Here is a 13,598-nt window from a genome sequence, read left to right as displayed (position 1 = left end):
TAAACGAGGAAAGAAGATCGATTATAATGTGCTTGCATCTGAACATACTGTTTCAGCTGTGGTAATGTGGGGTCAATGTGCTTGGAACTATAGAGCAAACAGTTAATGTAATTTAAATCCTAGCAAAAATCAGGGACTGCAGTTACAGAAGGGTCAGAATATGTTGGAATTTTGGGGAATTTTAGAATGTGGGGAGTTTATGCTTTAAACATATTGAATGTTGTTTACTTATGCATAATGAATAACTTCCAACATTTCTTTGTTATAGGGTCTTGGAGTAACATATTTCCTCAATGTTGTCAAATTGTAACTGAATATTGCTGTAATGATGTAACCCTTAGGAACAAGAGATTTTCTAAAATGGTTTAAAGTGTGAATGGTTTTGCACGTAACGTGTGGCCACAATTGAGTTCGCGTGCACACGCATGTGTATATGTGTTGTTTTAAGAGACTGTGCCTTTAAGAGGTTGCATCAATGTGTTAATGTCCCCCACCATACCCTGCAGATTTTTCTCCTCTCTTCCTTGGTCCTTTGAAAAAAATGTGAAAGCCTTTTTTTGAATGGGTATTTTATATTTCGAAGTTACTTCAAAGAAGAATAGTACAAGGATGTTTTTGTTTTGTCTGCTTCTTTTTAGGGTTTTTTTTGTGGAATTAATTTAAAAAATCTCAGATCTCATACTGACCAGATGTAATCTGAGTTGAGGTAAAACTTTGTGAAACTGTATTCCAGATATGAGATGCCCACATTTGTAAGTGAAATGGGCATTTGGGGGAAATTGGCATTTGGATGGTAATTAAATTGGGAATTTGAAATTAACAATTTTGGAAAGATTTGAATATTTTTGGGCAACCTAAAAGTTGCTTTACCAGTAAGACTGCTTCTTTTTATAGAATATAAAAGATGTTACTGAGACCTTTGACTTTGATTTTGAATTTGAGATTCCTTGGAAAATAATTTTGATACTGTGGTAAACCATATATATATGTTGTAACTCGGTTGTCTGTCTGGACACACCCCTCTGCTGACTGCCCCTGTGGCTCCTCCCACAGAGTCCTGTATAAAGGTGTTCGCCTTGCCCCTCCCCCTCAGTCCGGGGGCAGACACTCACCATGGAGGTCGTATTGTACAGCGAATAAAAGCCTTTCAGTATTTTACCAAACCTCAGTCTTTTGGAGTAATTGAAGGTGCTTCAATTTTATTCGCTGTACATTTTAAAACATGGAACAGGCCCTGAGACCAGAAAAATTGGACCTCGATCCGCTGGAAACGCTTTCGAACTCTGGCTGGCCTGCTTCGAAGCGTATCTAGAGGAGATTAAAGCGACCGACCCCGTAGCGAAGCGCAGAGTTCTACTCTCCAGGGTCAGTCCACGGGTTTATTCGCTGATCAGGGACCAGCCGAACTACGACAGCGCGATGAACGCACTCAAAAGACAATACCTGCGGCCGATAAACAGCATCTATGCTCGGCATCGCTTAGCGACACGGCAACAACGGCCCGGGGAATCAAGTGCTGAGTTTGTCCGGGCCCTACGGACACTCGTGCGAGCCTGCAATTGCCAGGAGCTGACGGCGGCGCAGCATGCAGAGCTCCTAGTGAGAGACGCCTTCACCATGGGGACCAGGTCAGTGTACGTGCGCCAGCGGCTGCTGGAAAAAGCCGATCTTACCCTAAGTTCGGCGATCGAGCTGGCTGATACGTTGGAGGCCGCTCTGCATAACTCCAAGGCTCTCCAGGCACGCGATCCCCAGATGGTCTCGTGGGCGCCGCAGACCACGCAACCCGCCGGCGAATCAACCTCGGCTGCAGCCAGTCGTGAGTCCGCGAAGTGCTACTTCTGCGGACTGGAGATACACCCCCGGAAACGCTGCGTGGCCCGACAAGCTACCTGTTCCAGCTGCGGAAAGAAGGGCCACTTCGCCAAGGTCTGTAAGTCAAAACCACGAGCGGGATCGAGCAGCGCCGCATGCGAGTCGTGGGGGTCGCCATCTTCCCTGCACGCTGCCACCACGTGCGAGACATGGGGGCGGCCATCTTGGTCGGTGCCACCTCCCACGACCAACGGGTGCTCACGGGCCACCCCACCGCGCCGGACCAAGACAGTGACTCCACCCTGGCTTCCGTGACCCTTGACCAAAGCGCTCCCCACCAGCTCACAAGGTCAATGATGGACATCCTGGTGGAGGAGGGGCACAGGACCTGTTTGACACGGGCAGTACGGAGAGCTTTATCCACCCTGCCACGGTGCAGCATTGTGGACTCATGATACGGCCGATAAGTCAGAGGGTCACCATGGCTTCCAGGTCACATACAACAGACATCCGGGGGGGTTGTGTAGCGACACTAGTGGTGCAGGGCACAGAATATCGGGACTTTAAGTTACTGGTCTTGCCTCAACTGTGTCCCCCTGTGCTGTTGGGGTTGGACTTCCAAAGCCATCTGAAAATGAAGTATGATGGGCCCCTCCCACCAATTACTGTTGTAAATCCCCTGTTTTGTAGAGATATGTCACATACCCCGCTACTGACAACACACACACACCGACCCGCGCATCCCACCCAACACCATGCCAACTGCCACACCACCGACGCCACTTGCGGCCTCTCCACCCTCAGGATCCCTCCCCCACCGCTGTTCGCCAACCTGACCCCTGACCGTAAACCTGTGGCAACTAAAAGCAGGAGATACAGCGTGGGGGGACAGAGCTTTCATTAAGTCGGAGGTGCAGCGGCTGCTCAGGGAGGGGGTCATGGAGGCAAGCACAAGTCCTTGGAGGGCGCAGGTGGTCGTTGTTCAGAACGGGGAGAAGAATAGGATGGTCGTGGACTATAGCCAGACCATCAATAGGTTCACGCAGCTCAACGCGTACCCTCTACCCCGCATCGCGGATATGGTCAATCAGATAGCACAGTACAAGGTGTACTCAACCATAGACCTAAAATCCGCTTACCATCAGCTCCCCATCTGCCGGGAGGACCGCCCTTACACTGCCTTCGAGGCAGACAGCAGGCTTTATCAATTCCTGCGCGTCCCCTTCGGTGTCACAAATGGTTTATCTGTCTTCCAGAGGGCAATGGACCAGATGGTGGACCAGTGCCAACTGAAGGCCACGTTCCCATATCTGGATAACATCACCATCTGCGGTCACGACCGGCCAGGTCACAACCAGCCAGATCACGACAACAACCTCCAAAAATTTCTCCAAGCGGCCAAAGCCTTCAATCTCACCTATAACAAGGACAAGTGTGTATTCGGGACCACCCGACTTGCTATCCTTGGGTGTGTTGTGGAGAATGGAGTCATTGGCCCTGGCCCTGACCCCGACCGTATGCGCCCCCTGTTGGAACTCCCTCTTCCCAACACCCTCAGAGCCCTCAAAAGGTGCCTGGGCTTCTTTTCATATTACGCCCAATCGGTCTCTAACTACGCAGACAAGGCCCGCCCCCTGGTCAAGTCCACCACATTCCCCCTCTCTGCCGAGGTCCACACAGCCTTCAACCGCATAAAAGGGGACATTGCCAAAGCAGCAATGCATGCGGTGGATGAGGCCATTCCCTTCCAAGTAGAGAGTGACGCCTCCGACTTTGCGCTGGCTGCTACCCTCAACCAGGCAGGAAGACCAGTGGCGTTCTTCTCCCGTACCCTTCAAGGCCCTGAAATTCGGCACTCCGCAGTGGAGAAAGAGGCCCAGGCCATAGTGGAAGCTATAAGGCACTGGAGGCACTATCTTGCCGGCAAAAGGTTCACCCTGCTAACTGACCAACGCTCAGTCGCATTCATGTTTAATAATCAGCAGCGGAGCAAAATCAAAAATGATAAAATTCTGAGGTGGAGAATCAAACTCTCCACCTACAACTATGACATCATGTACAGGCCTGGGAAGCTCAACGAGCCCTCCGATGCCCTATCCCGGGGAACATGTGCCAGCATGCAGATCGACCGGCTATACACCCTACATGTAGATCTTTGCCACCCGGGAGTCACCCGGCTTTTCCACTTCGTGAAAGCCCGGAACCTGCCTTACTCCCTTGAGGAGATCAGGATGATGACCAGGGACTGCCAAGTCTGCGCAGAGTGCAAACCGCCCTTCTACCGACCCGAAAAGGCACCACTCATCAAGGCCACCCGCCCCTTTGAGCGACTGACTGTTGACTTTAAGGGCCCCCTTCCCTCCACCGACCGCAATGTGTACTTTGTTAACGTTATCGACGAGTACTCGCGGTTCCCCTTCGCCATCCCCTGCCCCGGCACCACTACCACGTCAGCTATAAAAGCCCTGCGCAAGCTCTTCACTCTGTTCGGATACCCATGCTATATCCACAGTGACAGAGGGTCCTCGTTTATGAGTGATGAGCTGCGCCAATATCTACTGGCTAGGGGAATTGCAACCAGTAGGACCATGAGCTATAATCCCTGGGGGAATGGACAGGTGGAGAAGGAGAATGGCACAGTGTGGAAAGCCACACTGTTAGCCCTCAGGTCAAAGGGACTGTCTGTGTCTCGCTGGCAGGAGGTCCTTCCCGAGGCACTCCACTCCATCCGCTCTGTTAAGCACGGCCACCAATGCCACCCCTCATGAGCGGCTCTTTTCTTTTCCCAGAAAATCGACCACTGAAACCACCCTACCAACTTGGCTGACGTCCCCGGGGCCAGTGCTGCTCCGGAAACATGCGAGGAGCCATAAATACTCCCCGATAGTCGAGAGGGTTCACTTACTTCATGCGAACCCCCAGTACGCCTATGTGGTTTTACCTGATGGGTGGGAGGACACGGTCTCCATCCGGGACCTGGCGCCCGCAGGAGCTCTGGGCCCCTACCCTGAACACTCCGTGGTGACTATTGACCCCGTACCCACCAATGTATGTACCTACGAGACACCGTGCACCCCAAACCCTATACAGACACCACACGACACTCCCATACCGGGCGCGACGCACACACACGAGGGATTACCGACGCCTAACGTGCTGGCACCTGAAGTCAGGCCGGAGCCAGCACAACCGCCATCGCCGGTGCTACGTAGATCACAGCGACGGACTCGACCGCCTGATAGACTTAACCTGTAAATATACTTCTTGTAAATATTGTCAGTCACTTCACCCCGTGGGACTCTTTTTAAAAAAATGAGGGGTGAATGTGGTAAACCATGTATATATGTTGTAACTGGGTTACCTGTCTGGACACACCCCTCTGCTGACTGCCCCTGTGGCTCCTCCCACAGAGTCCTGTATAAAGGTGTTCGCCTTGCCCCTCCCCCTCAGTCCAGGGGCAGACACTCACTGTGGAGGTCGCATTGTACAGCGAATAAAAGCCTTTCAGTATTTTACCAAACCTCAGTCTTTTGGAGTAATTGAAGGTGCTTCAGATACAATTAGTGTTTTGGCATGTGAATTGCAAATAGAAGAATAAGGGGCTTCCCAGGGGGCTCTACTCTAATACAGTACCTGGATGACCTCCTGTCAACCTCCCCAAGCAAGGAAGCTACCTTTTACATAAGCTAAGAAAGGTCATAAAGTATAAAAGCAGAAACTACAGATTGTACGACCAGAAGTTACTTATCTAGGACATACCCTATCCCAGGATACAAGCTCGTTGATTAAGAGTCAGATTGAAGCAATAGTTAAAGTCCTGCAGCCAATGCCTCACAGGGAAATGAAGCATTTCCTGGGGATGACTGTGTACTGTAGACAGCAGATTTTAGATAATGCAGCCATTGTTAGGGCCCTCCAGAAAATATCTGTTCCCAGTCAAGCAGATCCATTATGCTGGACCCTGGAAGCTGAAGAAGAATTTGAACATATGAAAGAAGCAATGAAATCTGCGCCTCAGTTTTGAGCCTCCCAGACTAAAAGAAGGGAGTTTCACCTTTTGTTCACCATGAATAGTTTGTTCAGATTGTCTTGACTCAGAATCACAGGGAAAGACAAAGGACAACTGTTTATTTCAGTGCTCAGACCCAACAGCCAGAGGCTTATCAGATTGCGTTCCAGCAGTGGCAGCTTCTTACCTTGCTGTTCAGCACATACTGACTTGCTGTGCCTTATAACACCTTACCCCTGCTGGGCAAACTAAGTACAAAACCGAGTTATTAACAAACCAAATGTTAATGATTACTCGCTGTGCAACTCTTAATCCGCCCACTCCTCTCCCCATGAAGGAAGACTGATCCACACTGCTGTGAAACTGTTACACAAGCCTGTGTAGACCTTACTGATACTCCAATTGTTTTGTTATTGTCAATTTAATTTGCTTTGTTGACGGTTCAGATTTATCCAACGATAAGGGAAAAGCTGGGTTGTAAGTAGCACGATAGTATGTGGCTTCACCCCGATAAAGACATTGTGACCCCAGGTAAATTGGTACCATGGACTGCCCAATGTGTTCACAAGATCACACATGTGGCAAGAGGTGAACGTTTAATTAAACTAAACTTGGTATGACTCGGGAGTATCTAGAGTTGCAGAAAAAATCTGTAGACAATGTATGAGATGTGAGATGTACCTTGCAAAATCCAGGAAAACTGGTAAAAGTAACAGGGTTCACACCTTGCTGCCAGATTTTTTTTTACACTTACAGATCAACTTTATTGAATTCTCTTAATGTGAAGGGTATAAGTATGTATTAGTCATTACTGATGTGTTCTCACAATGGGTTGAAATATTTCCTTGTAGAAACAATGATGCAATTACAGAAATGAAATGTTTGTTAAAGGAAATAATCCTGCAATTTGGGATCCCCTGGAAACTATCTAGCAACAACAGTACTCATTTCACTGGCAAAGTAATTAAAATAGTATGCAAAGCCTTACAGGTGAATCAATATTTCAATTCTCAGTCAGCAGACCTAGTGGAAAGGACAAATGAAGCAATTTAAGAATAAACTTGGTCAAATGTGTGAGGAAAAGTGGACTAGAGCAACCATTAGTGATAGTAAGTGCTATGACATCGAGTCTGGAGATTACATGCTGGTGCAGACATTTAAAAGAAGGAATTGTTTGGAACCTCGATTTGAAGGACCTTTTCAGAATCAGAATTGGAATCAGGCTTATTATCACCGACATGTATCGTGAAATTTGTTAGCTTAGTAGCAGTTCAATGCGATACAAAATACAGAAGAAAAAAATAAGTAAATTACAGTATATATGCATTGAATAGATTAAAAATCATGCAAAATCAGAAATAATATATTAAAAAGTGAGGTAGTCTTCACAGGTTCAACATCTATTTAGGAATCAGATGGCAGAGGGGAAGAAGCTGTTCCTGAATCGCTGAGTGTGTGCCTTCAGGCTTCTGTATCTCCTACCTGATGGTAACAGTGAGAAAAGGGCATGTCCTGGGTGCTAGAGATCTTTAATAATGGATGCTGCCTTTCTGAGACACTGCTTGCTAAAGATGTCCTGGGTACTTTGTAGGCTGATACCCAAGATGGAGCTGACTAGATTTACAACCTTCTTTGAGTCCTGTGCAGTAGCCCCCCCAACCCCACCCCCAATACCAGACAGTGATGCAACCTGTCAGAATGGGACATCAAAAGAAATTTTTGAGTGTTTTTGTTGACATACCAAATCTCTTTAAACTCCTAATAAAGTATAGCTGCTGTCTTGCCTTCTTTATAGCTGCATCGATATGTTGGGACCAGGTTAGATCCTCAGAGATCTTGACACCGAGGAACTTGAAACTGCTCACTCTCTCCACTTCTGATCTCTCTATGAGGATTAGTATGTGTTCCTTCATCTTACCCTTCCTGAAGTCCACAATCAGCTCTTTCATCTTACTGACGTTGAGTGCCAGGTTGTTGCTGCGGCATCACTCCAGTGGTTGGCATATCTCACTCCTGTACGCCGTCTCGTCACCACCTGAGATTCTACCAACAATGGTTGTATCGTCAGCAAATGTGTAGATGGTATTTGAGCTATGCCCAGCCACTGTCATGTGTGTGTGTGTGTGTGTGTGTGTGTGTGTGTGTGTGTGTGTGTGTGTGTGTGTGTGTATATATATATATATATATATATATATATATATATATATATATATATATATATATATATAGAAAGCGAGAGAGCGAGCGAGCACTAAGCACACATGCCTGAGGTGCACCAGTGTTGATCATCAGTGAGGAGGAGATATTATCACCAATCTGCACAGACTGCAGTCTTCCAATTAGGAAATCGAGGATACAATTGCAGAGGGAGGTACAGAGGCCCAGGCTCTGTAACTTATCAATCAGGATTGTAGGAATAATGGTATTAAATGCTGAGCTATAGTCAATGAACAGCATCCTGACATTACATGTATTACTGGTTACTAATACAGACATCAAGGTAATAGAAAAGCCTTCGTGGATTCATATCTCTCATTGTAAGGTGCCTAACAACGTGAAAAAAATAAAACCACTAAGAGTCCAAATGACAGCGGTTGGATTAGCCCTCGTCTTTTCTCTGACACGTGCAATTGCCACACATACCTTCTTACCATTGACTTGCAAATGTGCAAACAGGACCAATGTTCTCAGGTGCTGGGTTTGTAAGGATGTCCAGGCACATGGAAGTGGGTGGGCTTTGTGTACCCATGCCCTTTAATGAAACAGAGATGAACTGTTACTTTAATTGGTCCAAGTTCTCTGTCCTGGGTATGTTGGTACAATGATGCTGGGACTCAGAAACATAAACCCTTTCCTCCCCTTATTGGTACAGCCAGAATGTCACGGGAGAAGATGGGGAGATAAATTTGGAAAAAAGTGTTTTAGAGGAAGGTGTATACCTCTATAAGACAATGCTAATGCCAAAGTAAAAGGACTTAGTGTTGTCCCTGGGGAAGGTAACACTTGCCTATAGAACTGGTAAGGCACAGGAACTGATTAACATGACATCAACGTTGGAAAAGTTAGCAAATGAAACTGCATATGCCCTTGAACGAACCCACTCCACAAGCAATATCTAAATTGTTGGCAGAATTGGTAGCTGTCCGTACACTGGCACTGCAGAACCAAATAGCTTCTATCCAAGAAAGGAGGCATGTACACTCTGATTGGACAAGAACGTTGAACTTACATGCCACATGAATCTGAAGACATAATTTACTTTGTGGATCCTATCCGAGAGGTTATCAAAAAGAATAAGGAAGTGGGAGATCAGTTTCACAATTATAGCACTCCAGGAAGAGGATGGTGGCTGATTATCCTACATAATGGCATAACCATTGGTATATGTCTGTAACCCTGCATTTAAGAATTTTTAACTTTTGTAAAATGCATTGCATTAATGAAATGGAGGCTATGAGATCCTAAGGTGCTTTGCTGGTTTGGGTAAGAAAACTTATGAACGTGTTATATAGGAACAAACTTTTTTTTTTTGATGACAGACAATTGTTTTATGGCCATAGGGAATGTTTGACAACAGGGAAGATCAGAGCTATATTTCCAACGAAAATTGACAGGAAGTACATCTCCCCTTGCAAGTAAAACAATAAATGCATTAATCATGTGATTCACTCTGACTTTGTTGTAGTTTGTTTCTTTATACTGGAAGGCCTAGCTGAATGGTACACAACATCTTCCTCGCAGTCTTTCTGCACATTGCATCTACCTTTACACCAATTGCTTCATCTTCTGATCTATCACTGATTCCCATCCCCCCGCAAGGACATTGATGCCTCAAGTTCAGGTGTAATCAGCCCCTTTTGTACAGGTCACTCCTTTCCCAGAAGATCCCAATGATCGACAAATCTGAAATGCTGCCCATGCACCAATTCTTCAGCCACATCTTCATCTGCCACATTATGGCTCTGGTTTTTTACCAGACCATGAGTGGGTACAGGTCCAAACCAGTTTGTATTACCCATCATTAAGCCCGACATTGCAAGAGCTCAAAGAAAAATAAAAATTCTATAATGTGAGCAACTGGGACTAGCATAGATGGGCATCTTGGTCACCATGAAGCAGTTGGGCCAAAGGGCCCATTTCTGTATAACTCTGTAAATAGGATGAAACTCAAATAAGACAAGGTACGCTCATTTCCAGTTTATTTTAGTAGAAAAGTTTGCATATAAAAACACTGCTGAGCAAGAAACGGTATCAGTAAAACAGTGACCCTGCAGTGGGAAGGCAGAGAGTAGAATTGAAAGCAGCAGCACATGTGTCAGGAAGGCACTCTTGTCTCTGTCTCTTTCAGAAGAATCCACAGAGAAAGGATCAGCTGAATCAGCTCAGCTAAACTACGACCTTTTGGAACATGGCTCAGTGACTGTGGGTATAGTCATGTCAAATTTCATCCAAACCACAAAAACTCTTGCTGCATTCAAACCATCATTTTACCAATTGGTGGCCTCGACTGGGTTGTGAACATGAGCTCACTGAAAAGTCTTGATAACTTAAAACTCTACATTTGCTTTTTTTTCCCCCTGAGTTTTTCCTTCATGCTTTATACTTGACATCAAAAGTCAATGAAGCAGACTGAGCTAAGCTCACTGCAGGCACCCCAAGGAGGCAGGAGTTCAGCAGGGGTGTGAAGCAGGGTGCTCTTCCCAGTCAGTGGGTCCACCTTGTACCACACACAAGGCCAACTCCATTCTGTGTAGACAGAGTGATTCTTTCATTAAAGTGTGCTGGGAGTAACAATGAGGTCAGCCTCTCACAATCATCGCGCAGACTGAACAAAACTAAAACAGAAGTTAAAAACCCTTATGTCAAATTACATACACATCACAGAATAAAAACACAATCTACTGATAGTTGGGAAGGTTCCAAGAGTCATTGCGAGTTCATGGCAAATGCTAATGGCTGTGCATTTAGTTGGGGGAAAAAATCACTTAGGCTCCCTGCAGGTTTGGTAATGTTGAACTCAATACACACAATCTAGTATAAGCGGAATAGTTACTTTCCTTCACAGAATTTTATAAAGTGAATTGAATTAAAAGGCATATTTTGAGCAAACAACCTGCTCTTAGCCCAGTCTGACCAACCTTCAGTCTATCTGTATGGGGAGGGGAGGAAGGAAAGGTTACCTAGAGCATTCCAGCTCATTGTACCCATCCCCCTCCCCCTCCCCATACCACTGAGCATTTATGATCAGTATGATGAGAAATAACCAATCACCCCACAGAACATCTTCACTGATGGAATTGACTTCATGAAAACTTTATACATTATCTACAAGTTGGGAGAGTCTCTGTGCCAGGAACCAGTGACACAAGTGAAAGCGTGTACCAAACGTCCATTCTCCATGATAGAACAATTTCTCTGTTATACCAGGCTAGGACGACATACATATCAATGCACTACACCCCAGAGCGCTGCTTGATCCACTGTCGAAACTTTGAAACCTTGGTGTAGACCCCTGGTTTATTCTTTCTGGCACAGCCGTCTCCCCAGCTGACAATGCCAGCAAGGAATACTTTCCCGTTTTCCTCCACGCTGGACATGGGGCCGCCAGAGTCACCCTGAAACCAAACAATAAAACTGTTAGCTCAGGCAGCCAGTGGACAGCAAGATGGGCCTGGATTGAACATTCACACCAAACACAGCCACTGGTACAGCTTGCGACTTCCTACACTATCCTCTTCCATGATTTGATAGTTCCTGGTCAAATCGAGAGTTAGATGTCTGTCTGCACTAACTCCACTACAGATTTTCACAGTATGGCATTGACTAAAAAGAGCCATCTGCAACGAGATTTCCCCAGTGGCCCAGAAGCAATGCATGGCAGAGTAAGTAAACTCCCAAACCCTACAACATCCTGACTTGCTTCCCATCTGACTCCTCCCCACAGACCACAATCTCATTGCATGTCAGGAACTGAGGTCTGTGGTCTTTCAGGACCAACCCCTATCCCATCCCATATCCCAGTGCCAAGCCCAACTCCAGAATCCATCCCAGTGCCCAGCACTGTCCCTGACCTCAGGTCAACAACACCAGACCTGGTCATTCTTCAGCTGTTGGGCCCCAAACCCAGAGCCCAGTCCTTGCCTGGTCCTCAGCCTGCAAACTCTGACCCACAGAACCAATGCCATATCAGTATCCTCTCTCCAGCACGGACCTAGCTCCAAATCCTGACCCCTCAATCAGACGTCAGCAGTGCTCCTTGCTATATACATTCATGCCTTGGAAGTGAAGAGAAGGTACGATTAATAAATTTGTAGATAACATGAGAATTGGTGGTGCTGACAGGAGTGAGGAGGTTATGATTTTGATCTATTGGGCAGACAGTGGAAAAATGGAATTTAAGACAATAAAGCATTAGACCTCTACTTAAGTCCTCCTGCAGACTCCCTGCTTCCTCAACACTACATGCCCCTCCACCTATCTTGCCACAAAGCCATTAATTCTGTCATCGAAATCATTGACATATAATGTGGAAAGAAGCAGTCCCGACACAGACCCCGGTGGAACACCAGTTGTCACCAGCAGCCAAGCAAATTAGGCCCCCTCTATTCCCACTCCTTGCCTCCTATAAGTCAACCAATCTTCTATTCATGCTAGTATCTTTCCTGTATACCATGGGCTCTTATCTTGTTGAGCAGCCTCATGTGTGGCAACTTGTCAAAGGCCTTCTGAAAGTCCAGGTAAACATCCACTGACTCTCCTTTGCCTATCCTGCCTGTTAATTCCTCAAAGGTTTCCAAAAGATTTCCTCTTTAGGAAACCATGCTGACCTTAAGAAATACAACACTACCTCTTTCCTACTCTCGAAATGCCCTAGCATTTTATCATGTTCCACTTCGATCACAGAATCCTCTACATCCTTCTCAGTAAATACCGATACAAGTACCTGATTAAAATCCACGAAAACAACATCCACAGCAGTACCCTCATCAATCACCCTTGACACCTTCTCAAAAAACTCAACTAAGATATGGCTTGCCCCACCCAAAGCCATGCTGACCGTCCCTAATTAAGCAATCTCTCTCCAAATGGTCATAAATCCTATTTCTTAGAATGCTCTAGAATAGCTTCCCTACCAGAGGCATTTCAAAGGCTCTTGGCTATAGACCCAGTACTACCTCCTGCATCTCAAAATTCCCTCGTATACTAACATGTTCCACACTGATCTCACTATCTTTCACTTCCTTCTCCTTGGTACAAACCAAAAAAAAAAGTACTCATTTAGGACCTTGCTTATATAATCACCTCCAAACACATATTCCCTCCTGGCTCTCCAAATTTCCTTCGAGTTCTTTTTTTGTCTTTTTTTATAATCAAGTATTCTGCTTAATTTTTAGCTTCTTAAACCTATGTACATTTTTTTTCTTCTTGACTACAATCATCACCTCTCTTGAAATCCAAGATTTCCTTACCTCGCCATTCTTGTTCTTCCTTCTGTCTGGAACATACCTATCCTGCACTCTGAGCAGTTGGTCCTTAAACACAACAACGTATGTGGACTTGCCCGAAAACAACTGTGTCTAATTAACTCTCCCTAGTTTCTGCCTAATCAAGTTCTAGCTTGCTCAACCTTTCCTTATAACCCAGTCCTTCAACATCCTCAGTTTCTTTTTGCGCTCTTTCCAGCTTGATTTACAGCACTACGATTCTGCGCTGCACGGCATTACAATTTACAGCACTACGATTCTGCGCCGCATGGCATTACAGCTTTTCGCTG

The 13,598-nt window shown here is 46.0% G+C and overlaps 1 protein-coding gene across 4 annotated transcripts in view; it reads right to left on the bottom strand.

Annotated features, from left to right (window-relative positions):
- LOC140185138 (suppressor of tumorigenicity 14 protein homolog) overlaps nucleotides 1-13,598 on the bottom strand; it is a 141,055-nt gene that overhangs the window by 11,881 nt on the left and 115,576 nt on the right. For 3 of the 4 annotated variants that reach the window (XM_072238497.1, XM_072238498.1, XM_072238499.1), the window contains exon 19: nucleotides 10,007-11,439. The exons of the other annotated variant lie outside the window; for it this stretch is intronic. In XM_072238497.1, coding sequence (XP_072094598.1) covers nucleotides 11,278-11,439 — 162 coding nt within the window. In that variant the 3' untranslated portion in view covers nucleotides 10,007-11,277. Of the gene's footprint in view, nucleotides 1-10,006; nucleotides 11,440-13,598 lie in introns of those variants that run through there. 4 annotated transcript variants of the gene reach the window in all.

This window comes from Mobula birostris, chromosome 20, assembly GCF_030028105.1.
Source record: "Mobula birostris isolate sMobBir1 chromosome 20, sMobBir1.hap1, whole genome shotgun sequence".
Lineage (NCBI taxonomy): Eukaryota > Metazoa > Chordata > Chondrichthyes > Myliobatiformes > Myliobatidae > Mobula > Mobula birostris.
The sequence above is the reverse complement of the archived record's forward strand: the minus strand, read 5'-3'. Positions and strand labels throughout refer to the sequence as shown.